This window comes from Meles meles, chromosome 7 (assembly GCF_922984935.1).
Source record: "Meles meles chromosome 7, mMelMel3.1 paternal haplotype, whole genome shotgun sequence".
Lineage (NCBI taxonomy): Eukaryota > Metazoa > Chordata > Mammalia > Carnivora > Mustelidae > Meles > Meles meles.
Genome location: NC_060072.1, coordinates 88,703,887 through 88,725,235, shown reverse-complemented (window position 1 = coordinate 88,725,235; position 21,349 = coordinate 88,703,887). Strand labels below are relative to the sequence as shown.

Sequence of the window (21,349 nt, the reverse complement as noted above, 5' to 3'; positions counted from 1 at the left end):
GGCGCCAAGCTTCTGCACACCGACCTATCTACGTAAATGACATGCAACCGCACGTAAATGTAACTTTCCACCTTTGCTGGAAATTCAGATTACGTCGATGGGGGGGTGGTGGTGGTGGCAGCGGACAGATCCCAGTTATCCCAGTTCCCATCCCACGTCGTCTGCCGCCTCGGCGCGAGGGAGGAAGCTGCTCCGGATGGAGAGTAAAGTGACAATCGGACAAGGAAAAGCAGCCTTTCCTCCCGGGGGAGCAGAGGCGGCCCGCCGGGCAGAGGGAACCTGCAGAGGGCGGTTTCTCTCCTCTTTTCCTGTCCCACCCAGTCGGCCGGTCCCTCCACCCCCACTCCCGGCCGGCCTCCACAGCTCGCTCCGCGTGTCCGCCCGCCGCTTCCTCCCGCTCCGCGTCCCCCGGAGGCTCTCCGCGGCTCTCCGCCGTTCCCGCCCCCGGCCGCTTCAAAAGGCCGCGCGGAGTGGCGCCGGGCCCTCCCCCGGCCGCCCGTCCGACTGGTAAGGTGAGCACGCGGAGGAGGGCACCTGGGGAGGGCGAGGCCCGCACGCACACCGCAGTCCCCTCGGCCACGGGAGCCACGCGAGCCCCCAGCCTCCCGTCGCGGCCGCTCGGAGCCGACTGCCCGGACGGACGGACGGACGGACGGCAGCGCGCGCGCCGCGGGCTGTCCCGGGAGCCGGGTGCCGGTAAACGCCGGAGGGCCGGGGCGGGGCGGGGCCGTGACCGGGTCTCCCGGTCCTCGCCGCGCCAGCCCCGACGTCCGCGCGGGCCGCCGAGTCTCCGGCCGGGCCCAGTGGGGTCGGCGCTGCTAGCCGGCCGGTGGGGTTCGGCAGGCGGTACGCGGGCGGCGCGGCGGGCAGGGAAGAGAGGGCTGGGGGGTTGGGGTGGGGGGAACCGGCCGGGGCCTGACAGCGGCTGCTCGGGGACAGGTTGGAAGGGGACGGAGGCCCCTCGCCTCCCTTTCCCGTGTCTGGCTCCCCGCCCGCAGGCCCCGGCCCTGCCCCCGCGCGGGCACCGGAGCCGGTGGGTTCTGCCCTCCCGGGCCTCTCCTGACCCCTAGCGGACGGCTGCGCGCAGACACCCGGCTCGGGAAGAGCGGGGTACCTGTGCCTGCGGCAGGGTGAAACTGGGTCCGCCGCTTCGCCTACTTTCTCAGGTCGGGAGAAATCCCTTAAGTAAATGTGGGGGCCAGGTGAAAGGACCTCGGGTAGGACGTTCAGAGGCAACGCCCTACCAAGTACCAGAGGTCTTGGCTCTGCTCTTGGCACCCACAGCCGGAGGAGACTCAGGGAAATCAGAAGAGAAGGGTTTAAGACTAGCCCCATGAGGGAAGGAATCCGAGAAAACCTGGCCCCAAAGGCCTTCCAGGGACTTCAGTGTCTCCAGCCCCGGATAGGGGCCTACCCACCTCACGCTTGTCTTTGTCGCTCTTCCGACAGATCTGCCTCTCCCTGGTGCCCATCCATTTGCTGCAATGACTAGCCCGCCAACCACGCCTTCTCCAAGAGGTAGGTGGAAGGCCTTTTCCAATAGAACGGTAGAGACTTGTTAACATTCCCCCACCTCCAGCCAGGGCCTGGAATTCCCTGAGGCCTCAGCCCAGATGGGGTGACCCTCCCATTTCCCTGTGCCCGCCTCACACCGGAAAAGGTCCTGGGAAGCTGCAGAGGGCAACCAAAATGCTTACTTTGGTTCCGTTTGAATCTGAAATCACGTGGACCTGGGCTAGTTCCCAATACTCCCGCTTAAAGCTTTGTGACCTTGAGCGAGTGATCCACTCTCTAAGCTACAGTTTCGTCATTGGTAAAATGGGGGAAATAGTACCTATCTTATGAGGATATACGTGAAGACTAAATGAGATAACCCATATAAAACACCCAGCCCCAGTGTCTCATATCTAGTAAGCACTCAGTAACGTTGGTTGTTACTATTAACCGGTGCTTGTTAGAGATCCACCTTTTCCTGGGAAGGAATTCTACCTGCTTTTTAATTCCACTCCTCTGATGATACACTCCAGCATCAAAACCCGTTGTTATCTGGGGCTATGGTCAGGCAGGGATCCACCTCTCACCACATTGCCACCTTTTGTTCAGTAACCAAGCTGAGCCAGACAGACCATCAGACAGTCACTGATGGTTTTCGCTGTGTACTGTAGGGTAAGGGAGGAAAAAAACCTTGGTTGGTCTATCACCTGTGTTTTCATGTACACAGCCTTGTTCGTCATTCATTAGGACACACATTATCTACTATATTGATGTGGAAACAGGTGAGCGACAACCCCAGGGAAGTTGAAGACACTGTCTTCTATGACCGTGATGCACATCATTCAGAATGCCCATGGTCCAGTGAGAAACGAGAAGACGGAGAAGTGGATAGAAATCTAGATTGGTCAGCAAAGGCTTCATGAGTGGGGAATGGAATGGGATGGAACACTTACCCTTGAAGAATAGATGAGGTTTGTACAGACCAAGAAGGGTGCAGTGGCTGTTCCAGGTCAAGTTAGTGCCATGTGTGAGATCACACACACTGTCTTCCCTGGAAGGTGTTCTGGAGAAGGCAAAGGACCTCTAGAATAAATCTACCCACAGGGAAAAGAGGGGGTGCTTCAGCAGCTAACTGAGGAGTTACGACTTGGAGTCAGTAACTCCAGGAAAGGAGTTTCTTTCTTTTTTTAAATTTGTGGTGAAATATACATAATATAAATGTTACCATTTGAACCGTGTTTTGGTAGTTCGGTGGCATGAATTACTGATTAACATTCACACCGTTACCACCACACGTAACCAACCACCATTACCGTCCATCTCCAGAACTTCATCATCTTCCCAGACTGAAACTCTGTACGGATTAAACAATAACTCCCCATTCCCCCTCCCTCCAGCTCCTAATGACCAGCATTTCACTTTCTGTCTGTATGAATTTGCCTGGGTACCTCATATAAGTGGAATCATACAGTATTCGTCAGTTTGTGTCTGGCTTTTTCGCTTAGCATCTCAAGTCCGTCCCTGTTGCAGCGTGTGTCAGAACGTCCTTTTTAAGGCTGGATAATATCATACACACATCATGATATATACATGTACTATCTCATTTTGTTTATCCGTTCATCTACCAAGAGACTGCTTCCACCATTTGGGTATTGTGAAAAAAGGCTGCTGGGAATATGGGTATACAAATTTCTTCTCGAGTACCTGCTTTCAGTTTTTTCGGGTATGTACCCAGAAGTGGAATTGCTGGATCACATGGTCATTCTGTTTAATTTTTTGAGGACCTGCCACCCTGTTTTCCATGGCAGCTACACCATGTTCCAGGCCCACCAGCAGTGCAGAAGGGTTCTGATTTCTCCACATCCTCGCCAACACTTGTTCTGTTCTTTCTCTTTCTTTCTTTTTTTGATAGTAGTCATCCTTACGGGTGTGAAGTGCTATCTCTTTGTGGTTTTAATTTACATTTTCCTAATGATTAGTGATATTGAGCATCTTTTCATATGCCATCTGCATTATTTCTACTTCCTCCTCCTCCCCCTCCTCTTCCTCCTTTCTTTTTGTGTATCTCCTTTAGAGAACTCTCTATTCAAGTCCTTACCCACTTTTTAACTGGCCGTTTTGTTGTTATTGTTTCTCATTCTGCTTATTCCTTATCCCAACCTCATGAACAGATTTTAATCCTCATTTTACAGAAGCAAAAACTGAGGTTCGGGGCAATTAAGAAATTGTCAGAGGTTAAATTCTCCCAAGATCATGTGGCTAATAAAGGCCAAGGTAGGATTTTATGCCCAATCTTGATTTACTGCACAGCCTGTGTTCTTTCTGTCCTGGCTCTCGTGGGCTCTGCACATGAAAGAGAAGGAAAGAGAAAGGAAGTAGAATTCCAGGGCCGGTTCCCATGAAAAAGAGATTTGAGGGAGCCACCCATTGTTGGGCAGGTCTAAAGCAAATAAGTAGGTTGGCAGACTCAGGTGGAAAAGGATCTGATGCCTCAATGATAAGAGATTTAGCCTGAAAACAAGGGCCTCAAAGAAACCAACAGGTATCTGGGTTAACAAGGACCAAAAAGGTACGTAAGCAAAATAGATCTTGAAGTTCATTTGCTATTGGTTAGGATTTGGGTGGAGCCTCAAATCTTGTTGAGGTCCTCTACCTCAAGCCCCCCACCTGAGAGAAAAATGGTGTTACAGTCCTTCCTAGCCTGGAAGAGAGGGAAGGAAGAGAGTAACATTAGTATTCCTTTGTTTGGACAGGGAGACAGGAGAGAAATGGTGTTGGAACTCCATGTTTATGGTGTTCCTATTTTGTTGTTTATTTTTTCATTGAAAAGCTGTTACATGGGGGCGCCTGGGTGCCTCAGTGGGTTAAAGCCTCTGTCTTCAGCTCAGGTCATGATCCCAGGGTCCTGGGATTGAGCCCCACATCGGGCTCTCTGCTCAGTGGGGAGCCTGCTTCCTCCTCTCTCTCTGCCTCTCTCTCTCTCTCTGCCTACTTGTGATCTCTGTCTGTCAAATAAATAAAATCTTTAAAAAAAAAAAAAGCTATTATTTGCCCCCTTAAGGAATAGACTTCTAGACCCTTTATATATATATGCAGACATAATATATGTGTGTATGTATGTGTTTATAGTTTCATCTTAATTTACTTTTTTTCAAACATGTAATCTTATTACACATTGCTGCCCTAGTAATTTGCTTTTTTCTTTTTTTTTTTTTTTAATATTTTATTTATTTGACAGAGAGAGAGAAGTCACAAGTAGTCAGAGAGGCAGGCAGAGAGAGAGGGAGAAACAGGCTCCTCACTGAACCGAGAGCCCGATGCGGGGCTCGATCCCAGGACCCTGAGATCATGACCTGAGCCGAAGGCAGAGGCCTAAACCACTGAGCCACCCAGGCGCCCCTAATTTGCTTTTTTCATCTCACCATATATCCCGTGCCAGTACTTACAGATTTATGACATTCCTTTTGACAACTGTATAGTGTTTCCAGAATGAATGGCCTGTAATTTATTTAATCATTCCTCTACTGATGGACATTCAGATACGTGTCACTCTTGCAAACAGTGCTATAGTACTTTCCATTCCAGGGAACCAAACCCAGTGGACACATAAACTAAAATGGTTAGCTGAGGCAGAGCAGAGATATTTCCAGAACCTGGAGAGTTGATGGTGTGTGGTGGAAAACACCTTGGAATGAGGTGCTCATTCCAAGCTCAGCTCAGCCAACAGCTCAGTGATCCTGGGCTGGCTGATGGCAGTTTTCTGAGCTTGTACATAATGACAATACCAACCCTGCTTACATCACCAGGATGGAGTAGAGATAAAATAATCTTAAAAAAAAAAAAAAAAAAGTGAGAAAATTTAAAAAAAATATTTATGTTGAGGAGAATTCTGATGGAACATTTTCAACTTATAAAAATTCTAATATTAAGGTTGAGGGTCAGCTAGTTGACAATTTATAAAAATTCCAAAACTAAGGCTGAGAAAGTTTCTGAGGGTCAGCTAACTGAACCACCCATTCCGTGCTAGAATTCTCCTTCCAGTACCCCATGAAGGATTTGACCAGTTTTGCTTTTCCTTCTGTGGAGAGACACCTCTCTCCCATTAGTTTCTGCCGGTGGCTCTCTCTCTCTCTCTCTCTTTTTTAAAGATTATTTATTTGAGGGGCACCTGGGTGGCTCAGTGGGTTAAGCCGCTGCCTTCAGCTCAGGTCATGATCTCAGGGTCCTGGGATCGAGTTCTGCATCGGGCTCTCCACTCAGCAGCGAGCCTTCCCTCTCTCTCTCTCTGCCTGCCTCTCTGTCTACTTGTGATCTCTCTGTGTCAAATAAATAAATAAAATCTTTAAAAAAAAAAAAAAAAGAATTTTAAAAAAAAAGATTATTTATTTGACAGAGACACAGCGAGAGAGGGAACACAAGCACGGGGAGAGGAAGAAGCAGGCTTCCCACCGACCAGGGAGCCCGATGTGGGGCTCAATCCCAGGACTCTGGGATCTTGACCTGAGCCCAAGGCAGACACTGAAAAACTGAGACACCCAGGCACCCCATCACCACCACCACCAGTGGTCCTCTTGCACAGGTCATCCATCAGCATATTTGAAGATAGCATTCAAGCTCTGGGCTCTCCCTGAGTTTCTTCTCTGGGTTTTCTCTTGCCAGCTTTCCTTATCTGAACAATTTCCAAGCCATTCACTATGTTAGCCGCTCACCACAAAATTGTCATACGCAGACGTAGCTCAGCAGTCTAAGAGTGGCACAAAGTAGGGCCGCGCTGTTGCCTTCTTTATTAGAGACCATATTTATATTAATGGGGCCTAGAATAACAGCAAGTTTTAAATTCTTTAAGATAAAAGAACAGTCGACCCTTGAAAACTAGGGGTGCTGAGCCCCCACACAGTCAAAATCCATGTATAACTTTTGATTCCCCCAAAACTTAACTACTAATAGCCTACTGTTGACCAAAAGCCTTACCAGTAACAGTCAATCAACACGTATTTTACATGGTATGCTGCATTGTTGCAATAAAGGAAGCTAGAGAAAAGAAAATGTTATGAAGAAAATCACAAGTGAAAAATGCATTTACAGTACTGCACTGTGTTTATGGGGGGAAATGGATGTTGTAAGTGGACCCATGCACTTCAAACCCATGTTGTTCAAGGATCAACTGTACTTATCATCGTAAGAGATTTGGAAGATAAAGGAAAGCATATAGAAGAAAATAAAAGCTATCCAAAACCCCGCAGCCCAGCTGTCCCTCTTGTTGCCATTGGAGGGTATATCCTTCCAGTACCCATTGCTTTCTGGGGATCTCACTGTAAATCTTTTATATATGCTGCTGCCACGCCACGGCCTCCCCATTCTTTCTTTATCAGTAGTTGAACAAGACCTAGCAATCTGTTAAATTCTCGCCCAGCGCAGTCTGTCCCATTTCTCTAGTCGTTTTGAAATCTCTCCGTTCATCAACTGAATAGCTGCCCCCTCTTGGAGACTTGCACAAATTTGCCACACCTTCCCTGGGCTTCTAGGAGTCTGCATTTACCCAAAAGGCACGAAGCGCTTGCACACTCAGCTTATGTGGAAGGCGCCACCAAAGCGGACCACCAAAACAAAGAATTGCAAAGAATTTAATATCCAGTGGATTAGGAAAGTCAAGCGAAAAAGCCAGAGTTATTACCATCAGGGGAAATTGATAGTGAACTTTCTTAGGCCTATCTGGTGATGAAATACTTTTATTTTATTTATTTATTTATAGTCTTTTATTAAGATCTAAGAAAGATCTTAAATTTGGTCCTGGCGTGGCTTGATGTAGTCGTATCAATTCGAAAAGAACTAAGGTCAAATCCCAGAGGAAGAACCTGTGGTTGGATTTGCCCCCTTCTTTCCATGGTGGTCAGTTTCTGCTCCACTTAGTCCTGATAGCTAGGCTCTGTTACTCCGCAGGATATTATAAACAGTCTTTTTAAAAATATTTATGTATCGGGTGCCTGAGTGGCTCAGTGGGTTAAAGCCTCTGCCTTCAGCTCAGGTCATGATCCCAGGGTCCTGGGATCAAGCCCGGCTTCGGGCTCTCTGCTCAGCGTGGAGTCTGCTTCCTCCTGCCTCTCTGCCTACTTCTGATCTTGTCTGTCAAATAAATAAATAAAATCTTTAAAAAATAATTTTTATTTATTTCTTCTGGAGAGTGAGCCCGAGCTGGGGGAGGGGCGAGGGAGAGGGAGAGACACAGACTCCCTCCTGGGAGCCAGACAGGGACTGCATCCCAGGACCCTGAGATCATGATCTGAGCTGAAACCAAGAGTCAGACGCTTTACTGAGTCACCCAGGCGCCCCTAGTATAAACAGCCTTACCCGCATTCTGTGATAAGACACTACTCCTGCAGCTCTCCTTAAACTCCGGCTCCCCCCGCCCCCACTCTCCATTGATGACCTTGCACTCTATTTTCTTGAGCAAATTAAAGTTCTCAGAAAGAACTGCCAAAGGCTCCCACTGTCTCCATCTTTCTGCCCCCACTGCCTGTGTGCCCACGTGCGTGTCCGTAGCCCACGCTCTCTACTCTGTCTGCAGCCGGCCCCTCCCTCTCCGGGGTGCGGGATCCCCTCCCTGCAAGGACTCAGTTGCAGCCACTCTCCTCCCTCAGGCATCCCCAGCTGTTCCCTCTCATCCAAGTTATTCTGTCCTTCCTATCCATACAGAAACATGCTGTCATTTTTCCCATCCTTAAAAAACAAACAAAAAAACTTGAGCTCCCTTCCCCCTCCAACTGCAGTCCCATTTCTCTGCTCATGTTTACAGAAAAAAAGAGTTTTATCTATATTCTGCCTCCAGTTCCTCCTATTCCTTTTTTTTTTTTTTTTTTTTTTTTTAATTCAGTGTCAGCCAGGGCCTTACGTAGAGCAGTTTACCAGAGCTGCTGTTTTCTGGGACCTTCGCGGGCCCTGCGTGGGGAGACCCGGTATCCTCGTACTTGGTCTATTTGGCTGCTTGCTACTACTCCTCAGTCTCTTTTGCTCTTTCCTTTCTGGGCTCAGCCCTTGGGCTTCTTTATCAGTACTTATTTCCCTTGGTGATTTCACCCATTCTCAGGGGCTTAAATATATGGATTTTTAAAAAAATCTCCATTCCAGACCTCTTCCCAAAATTCCAGTCTTAACAGCTGCACTTGGGTATCTAATAAGCAATCATGTCCAAAACTGAACTCTGATCTTCCCTTCCAAATCTATTCCTCCTGCAGGCTTCCCAGCTCGGGTAACACCATGCCTTCCTTCCCTCCAGTGACTCAAGCCCAAAATGTTGCTGTCATCCTTGACTGCACCCCATACATAACTTCTCAGTCTTAGTGTCAGAATGTCTCACAATCCTACTGCTTTTTCACTGGGCTCCGTGAATATTGGGCCTCCCAATATGGTGGTCTCAGTGTTTCAAAAGCATGGTCTTTGGAATTTCAGGCCCTACCCCAGACCCCCTGAATCCTTGTAACAAGATCCCTAGGAGGTTCTTATACACAACAGAGGTCGAGAAGCACTTCTTTGGAATATAAATCCAGTCTCTGCCCCAGAACCTCTAAGAGGTTCTCATTTCAGTCACTGAAAAAGCCAAAGCTTTTCCATGGCCTCCGGCACCCATAGTACACAGCCCCCTCGATTTCCTCTCCTCTTGCTTCTCCCTTGCTCTGTTCAGTGACCTCTGTGCCGTGCCTTAAGCATGCCAAGCATGCATCAGTGTTTTTCATTATTGTGGCTACCCCCATCTCTCAGTTGCTGTTCCCTCTGCCCAGATCTCTGCCAGGCTGCCTTTCTCACCTTCTAGAGGCCTATACTCAAGTCACCTCATCAGAGAGACTCCCTGAGCACCATGTCAACCCCCTACCCCACTTCCTGCTCCTTTTTTTCTACATAGCACTAATCAACATCTAATACAGTTACAATACAATAATACTAATACAGTAATGATTCTGCTTATTTATTTATTGTCCATCTTCTCAGAATGTAAACTGTATGAAGAGAAGTGTTTTTTTAATTACGGTAAAATTATACATAACATAAAATTTACAATATTTAAGTATACAATTCTGTGCCATTAAGTACATTCACACTGTTGTGCAACCATCCGCACCATCCATCTCCAGAACTTTCTCATCTTTCCCAACTGAACTCTACCCATTAAACAACAACTGCCATCCCGGGGCCTCTGGCTGGCTGGGTCGGTAGAGCATGCAACTCTTGATCTCAGGGTTGTAAGTTCAAGCCCCATGTTGGGTAGAGAGATTCCTTAAAAATAAAATATTTTTTAAAAAAACAAAAAAATTGTAACAACTGCTCATCCCCTCCCTCCCCATTTCCTAGCAACTACCATTCTACTTCCTGTCCCTATGAATCTGACTATTCTAGGTACCTCATATAAGTGTCATCCATTAGGGAGCCTGGGTGGCTGAGTCGTTAAGCGGGTGCCTTGGGCTCAGGTCATGGTCCTAGGGTCCTGGGATCGAGCCCCGCATCGGGCTCCCTACTGGACAGGAAGCCTGCTTCTCCCTCTCCTACTCCCCCTGCTTGTGTTCCCTCTCTTCCTGTGTCTTTGTCAAATAAATAAAATCTTAAAAAAAAATAAGTAAGTGGCATCCATTTTGTAGCATATGTCAGAACTTCCTTTGTTACATTATTCAGCCTTAAAAACAAAGGAATTCTGACTCTGCTACAAAATGGATGAGCCTTTATTCCTGAGGTGTGTATTTCCTCCTTTTAGAAGTAAGAGTCCAGAGAGCCTTTGCTTCCAGCAGAGACCATTTTCATCGTAAGTAAAAATCGGATGTAGGGTCCGCCTTCTTCATTAATCCGGTGTCTTCCGGTAGATGTAAATTTCTTTGTACCTCCTTCATTTGTGCTTAACTGCTTCGCCAGATGGCTTCACGCAAGTAATAGGAAGGCACTCCTATGGAAGTGTATGTTTCTTTTTTTAATCTTTTTTTAAAAGATTTTATTTGTTTATTTGAAAGAAAGGAGATAGAGAGAGAGAGAGCACGAGTGGGATCGAGGATGGGGAGTGGAGGGGGAGAAGCAGACACCCTGGTGAGCAGGGAGCCCAACTCAGGACAGGACCCTGGGATCATGACCAGAGCCGAAGGCAGACACCTAACCGACTGAGCCACCCAGGCGCCCCGAATTGTATGTCCCTGAAGGTCTTTCTGCGTTGCTGACATGCGCTGTTTAGTTGTAGTGAGCTTGCCTCTGAGTGCATCAAAGGTTAAAGTTAGGGAGGTTGCCTGTGAAGCAACATGGCTTTCCCGTTACACTGATGTCGCTCCCCTGAGCCAGTCTGCATTAAGGACACCCCCCCTTTTTTTTTAAGATTTTATTTATTTATGACAGAGTGAGGGAGAGGGAACACAAGCAAGGGGAGCTGGAGAGGAAGAAGCAGGCTCCCCACTGAGCAGGAAGCCTAATGCGGGGCTTGATCCCAGGACACCGGGATCATGACCTGAGCCAAAGGCAGACATTCAACAACTGAGCCACCCAGGCGTCCCAAGGACAACTCTTTGTGGCACAACAGTGATTGTAGTCGGTGGGTGTTTCTCCTCCCTTTACCCCAATTTTTTAAACCCTCGAGATTTCTGGAAGGCTTGTTGTGCTGCCCCATGGTAATCTTTCATGATCTCTTCGTCTTGTTCCCTATTGGAAGAAAAAAAAAGGACGCAGTAGAAAGGATTGGTATAAATACCTCGCTTGGGCTTTGGAGCGGGTAGTCCTGGATTCAATTGTCGGCTCCATGCACTGTTCCTTCATGTGCAAAGTGAACTGTTTCACTTAACTCTCCCAGGGCCTCGGGGTCCTCATTAGCAAATAAAAACACCTACTTTGAAGTGATTGATGTAAGGATTAATGAGTATGTTATAAAGCCCCCAGCATGGAGCAGAGTCTTAGTAAATGGCAGCTGTTATAATTGGGATCATTTGCAGAATTTCCCAACTAGTAATCATTGTCTGTCCTCGGGGAGTCATACATATCTGTCCTCTGAACCCTCACTGTGACGGAGCTCCGTGGTCCGGTCCCTGGTTGACCTCAGCACTGCCCCTTTCTCAGCATGGTAGGGGGCAAAGTAAACTGCTGTTGATTGACTTGAATCTTCTTATTCTTTATACTTAAACTTCCATACATGAACTAGTCTTCTCAGTGCTTTGTATATCTTAACGTTTTCTAATGTTTAAGAAAGGCAAAACTAAGAGCATCTGTACAGAATTCTAGGTCAGTGGTGGGAAGACAGAGTGCAGTCCTGGGAGATTTGGGAGAGGAAAGTATGCGTGATGGGGAGCTCTGCCTGCTGGAAGACTAGATCAGGCTTCCTTTGATGGAAGTCACTGCGTAATCTCAGAAGTGACAGCCCATCACTTTTGCTGTACTCTCCTTGAGAGAAGCAAGTCCCTGGGTCCAGCCCACGCACAGGGAGAGGGTCTCACATAGGGTGTAAATAAACACCAGGCAGCGGGGGCCATCCCGAGCCCCCTCACCAGCTGACCGCCACGCTCCCATTTTGCAGTTCAAGAAAGGAACGCTCAGAGAGGTTTAGTAACTTCCTTAAGGTCATCTAGTAATCTGTTTGGGCAAGGTTCAAACCCAGAGTAGCTTTCTCTTTTAATCACTAAGCAGGTAAACAGTGTCACTATGTGATTGCTTTCTGCTCTCGTTCAGGCCTCACCAGTGCCCTGCAGAGTTGGCTAACGTCGCCCCAGCGGCCCCAGGAGAGCACATTTGGGCCAGCCTGGGGCAGGGTGGGGAGGGGCCCTAGGCAGCCCACCTCTGCTTTCTCTGTTGTGGGACCAGCTTCATCAGCCCTCTTCTCGGCCCATGTGAAAAGACCCCCCAACACCATTGGCCCCTTTCAGCGCTGCTTCCAGGCACTCAGGCCCACGGCTGGTGACTTCATCTCACTTGCCCTAGATGGAAACCTGAAGTCAGTGGGTGTTAGACAGGAGTCACGCTCATGCCCTGTGCTCCAGCTGTGCTGGCTCTTGTCCCTTTTACCCTGTAAACTCCTACCCCTGCTTCAGCTGCCAGCTCAAATCTCACTTCCTGCGGAGGCTGTGCCTACTGGAAGACTAGATCAAACCCTCTGTCCCGTGCTCTCCTGCATGCCCCAGGTTTCCTTGTCTCCTGTATTGCGGTCCTTAACTGTGAGCCTTGGCATGGTGGGGGGCCAGCTCCGTGAAGGTGGGCCGAGTGCTTTCTGTGATAGACCCAGTACCTGGCGAAGGGGAGGCAGTTAATGAGTGCTGCCGCTATTTACTGAGTGAATGTTAAGTAAGGCCTCCTGTGGGCATGTCAGGGTCAGCTGGCCTGTTTTCCCCAGGATACTACCTCTGTCCTACAGTAACCTTAACTCGGTGACTTTCATATCCCTATTCTAAAAGGATAACTAGGGACAGAACTAAGGACTCCCTGACTGCCCATGTAAATACTTTTATTTCTTGTTTAAGATTTTATTTATTTATTTATTTATTTGAGAGCGACAGAGAGAGAGAACACAAGCAGGGTGAAGGGCAGAGGAAGAAGCAGATTCCCGCTGAGCAGGGAACCCGATGCAGGACTCGATTCCAGGACCCCAGGATCATGACCTGAGCCGAAGGCAGACGCTGAACCAATGGAGCCACCCAGTGCCCCGTGTGTTTTACACAGTTTTGAGTGTTGTGACCCTGGGTAGTGACTTTAGGGTGGGACTTTCAGGCTATAAAGGATGGATAGACCACTAGCAGGAGGAGGTATGAGATAATATTTTAGGGTAGGAGAGGCCTTGTTTCAGAATCTTTCAACTGCAGAGCCTACTCTGGTGGCATAGGAAAGGGTTTTAATAAGGGAGGAGTATTATTTTATTATTTGAAAATAATGGGGTGTCTGGCTGGCACAGTCAGCAGAATGTGTGAATCTCAATCTTGAGGTTGTGAGTTCAAACCCCATGTTGGGCATGGAGCCTACTTTTAAAAAATACAATTTAAAAAAACGAATAAAAATAATGTTTACAAAGAGTTTGTAAGAGCATTAAAGAAATGCCTGTGCCAATATAATGTAAATATGTATACGTATACACTCATCATTTGATCTCATCTGTGTAAAAGTATGCATTCCTAATAATAGCTTACCCTTACTGAGTTACTTATTACCTGTCACAACAACCCTATGAAGTAGATACTGTTATCTCCATTTTGCAGATGAAGATGCTAAGGCACAGAGGGGTTAGGTAATTTTCTGAAGATAACACAGCTAGTAAAGGACAGAGCTTAGATTCAAATCTTACCAGTTAGGCTCCAAAGCCCATACTTTTTTTTTTTTTTTTAAGATTTTATTTATTTATTTAACAGAGATCACAAGCGGCGGGGGGGGGGGGGGGGGGGGGGGGGAGTGGGCTTCCCGCTGAGCAGAGAGCCTGACGTGGGGCTCGATCCCAGGACCCTGGGACCACGACCGGAGCCGAAGGTAGACACTCAACTGACTGAGCCACCCAGGCGCCCCTCCAAAGCTCATACTTTTAACCACTGTATGAGGCAGAGAAAAATCCATCACAGTGTTCATTGTCTTTGGATGGTAGTTTATTTTCTGTTTTGTTCTCCAGGTTTTTTCATATGGATTTACGATAGGAGTTGAATGACAAATTCTTTATTAGGGAAGAGGTGGAGTGGTGAAATTTGAAGGACAAATGTACATCTTAGAACAAAAGAACTCACCCCATTTCCTCTTCCACTTTTCTAAATTTTCTAGAAGAACTGATGACCACCCCGTTTCTACAGGCCACTGAAGCCCTGTCAGAAGCCGAGGCAAGCACAGCCCTCATTGCAGGTAACAAAAGCCCTGAGCCAAATCCAGAAGACTTCTTGAACTCAAGGGCTATCTCTCTCCATAGACTAGGAACCCAGTATGGTGATCAAGGGTTTTCCCTATGCAGGAAAGCACCACAAATTGGAGACCAGATCCGTTAATGGGCTCATTCTGGCATGTAGGTTTTCTTCTATGCACACACACGAGGCTACAAAAGACTTAGAGGCTTCACGCCTGAGACACTGCCAGTAAATGTGGGAAGTGGCCACAAATAGATATAAGTGTGTACGGGCCCTACGCTCCAGTGTGCGGGTAGCGGTGGGGGTATGTGTGGCTTGTCAAGTGGATGAAGACAGGGATGGGAGGGATCAGAGAAATCCCTGCAGGAGGCCGTGGGTTTCAAAATGTCTTCCTGTCGGGATAAGCTATTTCCTCTTTCCCTCCTTCCTGTTTCTATCAGAATAATCAGGAACTGGTTGAGAGGGAGTGGTTTTGTTAGAAATCCAAAGCCGTGTGTGCTTAGCTTAAGCCCCAGGAGGCTCCAGAAGTTGTGGAACTGTGGAAGTTGGGCTTGTGGGGGAATATGGATTTGGACGTGGACACTGGTTAACTCGGACAGGAGGATCCTTATACAAAGTGAGGGAATCATTGAATTCAGGGGACCCCGTGAATGACTGAGACATCCTCAATCCTGAAACATCTCTGCATTTTCCCTCTCCTTTCCAAGTTGTCATCACCGTGGTCTTCCTCACCCTGCTCTCGGTCGTGGTCTTGATCTTCTTTTACCTGTACAAGAACAAAGGCAGCTACGTCACCTATGAACCTGCAGAAGGCGAGCCCAGCGCCATCCTCCAAATGGAGAGTGATTCAGCCAAGGGCAGGGACAAGGAGGAATATTTCATCTAATGATTCCCGGGCCCCCAAGGAGCTTATCCAGGCTCCAGAGCTAACACACTCTTTAATTTATTAGGCGAAAGTTTTATCTGAAACCAGTGAGAAGCATTGATTGATATGGGCAAACCTGAGCTCCTTCTAGGACACGAGCCCAAATGCCAACATCACTGATGCCAGGGACACAGAGAAAGCTGTTGATGATGTCTTTAGCCAGACCATTGTATTATAGCTAGTTTCGGTGGCTGCCCAGCAAGGTGGAGTGACGCCAGGCCACATGAGTACGTGCCTGGTCATCTTCACTTTTTTCAAGGTCAAAGGGCAGGAGCATTAGGGTCTCTGGCTGCTGCTCTGTCCCCTACCTGGTCTACTAGTGACAGCTTGAACAAAGATAGTGTCGGTAGTTCTTCCCAGGTGCTAGATACCATGGTAACAGGCTGAGCAGGAAGGGACAGGAGACTGGGGAGACCTCAACCCCTGATGAACGTGCTCCATCTCTTAATCTGAGCCCGCCCTTTCTGTCTTCCCGAACAACCTTGTACTGATGCTATTTTTATCACAATTAAAAATGTTCATTGATACAGAAATCTGATTCCCATGTGCAAGAAATAACTATTTATATTTTGACTTACCCATCCTCAAACATTTTTGACAGTTTCTTTTGCTTATTTAACTCATTTGGATATGTTCTGTCCCCAACAGAAAGAACCCTAGAGGAGTTTCACAAGTTCCCACAACAATCTCAGGAGTTTGAAACAAAGATGGTCGTGGGAAGCTTGTTCCCGGGGAGTGTCATTAGAAACATACCCTGGGAGGTGAAATGGTTTTACCTTCCATCTTGGCAAAAGCCAGAATTTCCCAGACCCACTTTTTTTTTTGAAGATTTATTTATTTGAGATTCTGCTTGAGAGAAAGCATGAGTGAGTTGGGGAGGGGTGGAGGAAGAGAGCAGCAAGCGCCCCACTGAGCAGGAAACCCAACTCGAGACTTCATCCCAGGACCCTGGGATCATGACCTGAGCTGAAGGCAGATCTCAACTGACCTGAGTCACCCAGATGCCCCTTCCCAGACCACTTTTGTATACACAGAGGGAACCAGGAACAATCTCCCTACCATTCTTCCCACCAGTGTCCTTTGAATCAAGCCCAGAGAAACTTCTTGGATCTTAGTCCCCAAATGATATGTGTTTAAAAGACACAATGTTTTGATAGAAATCATAGCTCCCCAAATACTGTTTTACTTAGAAATTAAGTTAAATCTCCTTTGAGGTCTTAACTGTATTGCTCCATTGTCCAACCTCAATTCCTCCCAAGACCCAAGAGCTGAAGAATCAATTTTGACAATTCTAGTTTTCATTATTTCCCCACACAGAACTTTGGAGAAACTGAAGGTCGCCTTGAACTTACAGACTGTCATACTAAAACATTTTCCTCAAGTCATATTCTAGAGCAAGTTAGGAGAATCAATCCCCTTATTTCTAAGTTTATGTTCTGACTGCCTCTGGCATAATAGGCTTTAAGGATATGAAAGGGCTTAGGAAGTAAAATGAAGAAAAGTAAAACATCTAGAATGGGACTCATGAAAATAGTCAAATCTTGGCCTTGTACTCCTCAATTTATTTCAAAGGCTTCATTTAAAAAAACAAAACCCCAGGGGCACCTGGGTGGCTCAGAGAGTTAAGCCTCTGCCTTCAGCTCATGACCTGAGCCCAGGACCCTGAGACCTGGGATTGAGTCCCGCATCGGGCTCTCTGCTCAGTAGGGAGCCTTCTTCCCCTCTCTCTCTGCCTGCCTCTCTGCTTACTTGTGATCTCTCTCTGTCAAATAAATAAATTAATTAATTTAAAAAAAAAAAAAACCAGAATGACAGCAGGACCCATCTGAATTCTGGGTGGGACATGAGAGATACGTGAAGAAAAAACCTAAGAACGAGTTGAGTAAAGAACCCTTAAAGTGAGGTGTAATGCAACTTCATCACTTTATTCAAATCTTCAAAATAGTCTTTATTCTACATTTTTAGTATAAAAAAATCCACAAGTTAAGTGCACCACAGTGTAGAGAGAGACATACAACGCTGAACTTCCATAACAGTCAATGGTACAGTCAAACATCACATGGACAGAACACAAAATTTAGATGAACTGAAATTATAAGATAAAATAAAATAAAATCCAATTTCAGAAAACAAAAATCAAAATATTAAGGATCCCTGAAATATTCTTAACCCTAATGAGATTTTACTGGACTCAAGTCATTTTGTAGTGAGGGACTCATAATATGACCCCATTAAACCGGCTGCGGAATTTTCGGGAGCCATGAAGGCTTACATGAGATACTCTGACAATGAACGGTAACCAGTTTTTGGGTAGGAAAACTTCCCCTAATTTGGCTCTAATGTCATCAGGCTTTGGAAATGCATCCTCCTCCTTGCCCCCACATTTTTAAACAAACCTGTTTATAGTTTGCATTGATATCCTTTGTTCAAATGGAGCTCTGTTTTTCTGGCACCGAGGCAAATTGGAGTTTGGTTCACAGACGAAGAAACAACCTGTAAGGAGGGTCCGAGGGGCACCCTCCACTTTTGCCTGAGGAGATGCAAAAGCAGAAGTAATGGGGCCTGTGCTTGGGGCACAGAGGGGGTTTCAGAGGATCCTTGTGAAAGACTAGTTAAAAGATGGCAAGTGGGGACAAGTGCAAGGAGAGAAGGAAGTTAGTCTGACTGGCTTTCTGTCCTGCACCATTGATTCAATGGAGATTGGCGGGAAGGAACTGGAAGACTAGGGGTGCGGATGGGCCATGGGGCAAAGGAGGGAAAGGCAGACAACTAATGCATTTCATTTATAACAAGTAATAGAAATCAAAGACTTAAAGGAGATTAAAGACCAATCAGAATAATTTGGCAACTTTAATTCTTAGGAAGATCAAAGTTCCCTCCAAACCTAATTTGATGTTTTATTACTAAGAGCGAAGACCAGTATGGTACAGTAGTACTCCAGAGGAATTAAAAGGAAGATCCTCAGGGCTGCTTTACCCACATTCATTTTATGAATGGATGCCTCCCCTACCTCAAAATGCTTTAAGGAGGTACTGCTACCATAACATGGTTCCTTATTAAGTTTGAAAAGTGCCTGAAAGTTTGGGCACCAGAAAGACACCCCAACAACATGTGTCTAAACTGCAACTTCAGGTTAATATGACTAAAGCAGTTACATTGTGAGAAGTGCTGAAGGTATGTGATGTCTTTCCCGGCACGGAGGTGGCCTTGGTTCTTCACCAGATGGTGTAGCCACCATCTGAGCCACCCATGAAGAAGTTTCCCTTCCGCTGAGTTACGAGGACATTGGCTCCCTGCATGACTGCAAGCTGAGCGGCGTTGGGAGGGCATCCAGGGGGTGGAGGCTGAAAGGAAAAGACAAGGCTGACTGGGCATAGCGCAGTTGAGACAAGGGAAGTGGACACGGGGACAACATGATCCATCAGGAAGATGGCAGTGTGCTCACCAATCGCATTGTTAAGCTAGTTCTGTCACCAATTTGGGTTGTAAAGCAGGTCTATATTCTCAAAGATATATATCCAAAGATACAAACAGGAAAGAGAGGGCCTACCACTCATTCAAAGGCATTCTCATCTCATTTCAGGTATACGGTTTTGAGCGGATGGCCCTAGCAAGGACCCTTTGAACTCCAAATCTTATACATGGGGGAACTAAGCAGGAAAACAGAACTAAAATCTCTAGTATCTCTCCAAACCCTATTTCATATGGATTGTGCTTTTCTCCATTTAATGATCATGTTTCCTGACGGAATGCCATGCTGATGGCACATGTGAAGTCAATGCTTTAAATGCTCGTGGAATGAATAAGGAGAATTCCTAGACCAGTACCAAATCGGCACTGAAAAGGCAGCAGGCAGGACTCCTAAGATAGGAAAACAAAGGAATCTGGTTAACTCAGACCCCAGGGAATGTGCTAGATGCTACTGACTTGGCACAGATCTCCTGCCCCGCCCCCAACTTGCTTTCTGCCTGACTACTGGGTATCAGTGGTTATACCAATACCACAGCAGCTGTTACCCAGGGATGGTGAAAGGATGACTACATAATCTCTTCCGGGAAGTGAAAATACACAAGAGCTGAGTGTTTCCGGTAAGGTCATACTCACAGGAATGTTGCCAGCAGTAGCCCCAGCTCCAAATCTGGCACCCGCATCATACCCTCCTTCCACCAGCACAGCTGAACCAGGCGGATAGATTGGACCAACTGGATAATAAGCCATAGGGATTGTGGAACCTAAAGGTCCAACAGCCACAGACTGGGCCATGGGAAGATACAGTGAGGCGCCAGGAAATGCAGCAGACATGGTGGGGACTGTGGCGGCCCCGGGGTGCACGAAGCTTGGACGATAGAGCTAGAAGAGGTAGAAGAGAAGGGAACAGGTTACTTTAAGACATTCCAATTTTAGATCCCTTTCCTGAGTCCATTCTTAACTCTCCTTGTGCAGATTACACCGTGAGTTCCACAAACTGCCTTTCCACTACCACTCGATATTCTCCTGGGTCATTTCCTGCTATAGCTAATGTTAGGCTCAAGGAACGCAAACTCATCTTCTTCACCTCAGCCTATGCCAGAAAACCTAAAATAATCAGAGAATGCATTATCAACCCTGACAGAAATTGCTGAAGTACACGGTGTTTCAGATTAGTCATGTGAGCACGCTCTCCTCTTTGTGGAGAGTAAATAAAAATGTGGGGACAGGCTCAACTAAGGGCTGAAAATGTTATCCAAGTTCAAGTCTAGTAAACTGGAAGCACCTCGGAGTAGGCAGGTGGAGCATCAGTATAGGGTGGAGCCTGAGGAAGATGCAAGGTCTGAGGGTACACCGGATTCCCAGGAGGCTGCACAGGGTAGGTTGGCTGCGTTGGATATTGACCTGGAAGACAAGACAAAAATGCACATCGCCTACCATACAGAGCCACCAGAATGGAACATACTGGGTAGCTAACCTAGTGACAGCAAACCCATTTGGAAACAGAGTGCTCTGAAGGGCCCGATATCTGGGGCCAAGAAAATAAGCATTCTCTTTGCTCCTTTATCCCCACTTATGCCCGAAGATGCTGGATTCTAACTGGACAGAAAGGAAGCTCTTTCCATTAGCATACTGGTGTAAGGTACTAGCTTGGACCCAAGTTTCACCATCCATGCAGGGTAGGTCTGGGCACCCATTCCTGACAATGTACCAACGGTAGGTACATCCTGCCTCTGCTCTGGTGGTCTTCCCAAGCCTGGATGTAACTGCCCAAGACTTCGTTGAGTCACAGTAATTACGATTATTTGCCCCACAGATTCCTACTCAAGGTCGACTTCCAAATAAAATGAGTGGTGGAAGTGAACCTTCAGATTCGAGAGAAGATAAAGGGAAATGTCCTGAGAAACAGCTGAGACTCGTGCTCTGCCAAACACTAGTACAATCACAGGAACCGGGAGAACTTGGCGCCGCCATCGGAGGAAACGGGAGAGAGACCCTTCTTGCCCCCGGCCCGCCCACCAGCGCCGGCACTTCACTAGTTAAGCCCGAGCGCCAGCCTCAGGTTCCGGAGCGCGGCGCCCCGCCTCCGCCGGCTCTCCATTGGCCTACCCGAATCCCTGCTCTAGCTCCCCATTTGCTTCTGCAAATGCCCATCATGACAAGCCTTTTCCACCCCCCCCCCCCCACCCTCCACCCGAGCCCGCAGCTCCAAACTGCGCCACAGAGTTTAAGGAGAAAAGGGCCGGGAAGGAGCGAGCAGTCGTAGTTCGGTGATGACGAAGGCGTCTGGCGCAGTCCCCGGGACTGCAGCTGGCCCGGAGCGAGGCGCAGCTCGCCCCGAGCCTGGCGCTTGGCGACCCTGGGCTCCAAGCCCACTCGCTCCAGGCTAGCACTATTCCCCCCGACGGCCCCAGCCGCCCCGCGTCCTTGCCTTTGCTGTTCATGGTGGCTGCTGGTCCGGTTCGGCTCGGCGTCGCGGACGGTTATTTTTTTCGTCCTCTTCCTGTTCGTAGTCACTTCCGTGTCACGTGACGATTCGTCCTCCTGGCGTCACCCGACGCCCGAGTCCGCTATCACCGGAAACCCCGCCCCTTTGCCCGGCCTCCAGTAGCTAGAGGGAGGGCTCGCGTGGTCCCGCCTACTC

General features: G+C 47.6%; 2 protein-coding genes across 3 annotated transcripts; one reads left to right on the top strand and one right to left on the bottom strand.

Moving 5' to 3' along the window:
- Positions 1–97: 97 nt before the first annotated feature.
- LOC123946398 (small cell adhesion glycoprotein) lies at positions 98–16,859 on the top strand. Its single transcript, XM_046011825.1, has 5 exons — positions 98–203; positions 322–696; positions 1,450–1,518; positions 14,236–14,313; positions 15,020–16,859. The coding sequence occupies exons 1-5, from the start codon at positions 98–100 to the stop codon at positions 15,196–15,198; spliced, it is 807 nt and encodes a 268-aa protein (XP_045867781.1). The 3' UTR covers positions 15,199–16,859.
- Positions 16,860–17,164: 305 nt separating this feature from the next.
- DAZAP2 (DAZ associated protein 2) lies at positions 17,165–21,282 on the bottom strand. 2 transcript variants are annotated; one of them, XM_046010867.1, is made up of 4 exons: positions 21,137–21,282; positions 19,991–20,109; positions 19,419–19,587; positions 17,165–18,581 (listed from the first exon to the last, which is right to left on the bottom strand). In XM_046010867.1, the coding sequence occupies exons 1-4, from the start codon at positions 21,147–21,149 to the stop codon at positions 18,259–18,261; spliced, it is 624 nt and encodes a 207-aa protein (XP_045866823.1). In that variant the 5' UTR covers positions 21,150–21,282; the 3' UTR covers positions 17,165–18,258. The 2 variants fall into 2 exon arrangements, with proteins under 2 accessions (XP_045866823.1, XP_045866822.1); XM_046010866.1 differs by having other exon boundaries at positions 18,314–18,581; positions 19,342–19,587; positions 21,137–21,280.
- Positions 21,283–21,349: the final 67 nt, after the last annotated feature.

Excerpts from the sequence above, each read along its gene's own strand:
- LOC123946398 (XM_046011825.1), top strand. The coding sequence starts at position 98 with ATGGGGGGGTGGTGGTGGTGGCAGCGGACAGATCCCAGTTATCCCAGT. Across the intron at positions 697-1,449 it reads GTCCCGGGAGCCGGGTGCCG|ATCTGCCTCTCCCTGGTGCC; the intron begins GTAAACGCCGGA and ends CTCTTCCGACAG. Across the intron at positions 14,314-15,019 it reads AAGCACAGCCCTCATTGCAG|TTGTCATCACCGTGGTCTTC; the intron begins GTAACAAAAGCC and ends CTCCTTTCCAAG.
- DAZAP2 (XM_046010867.1), bottom strand. Across the intron at positions 19,588-19,990 it reads CTCCACCTGCCTACTCCGAG|CTCTATCGTCCAAGCTTCGT; the intron begins GTGCTTCCAGTT and ends TACCTCTTCTAG. Across the intron at positions 18,582-19,418 it reads TGGTCCAATCTATCCGCCTG|CCTCCACCCCCTGGATGCCC; the intron begins GTTCAGCTGTGC and ends TTTTCCTTTCAG.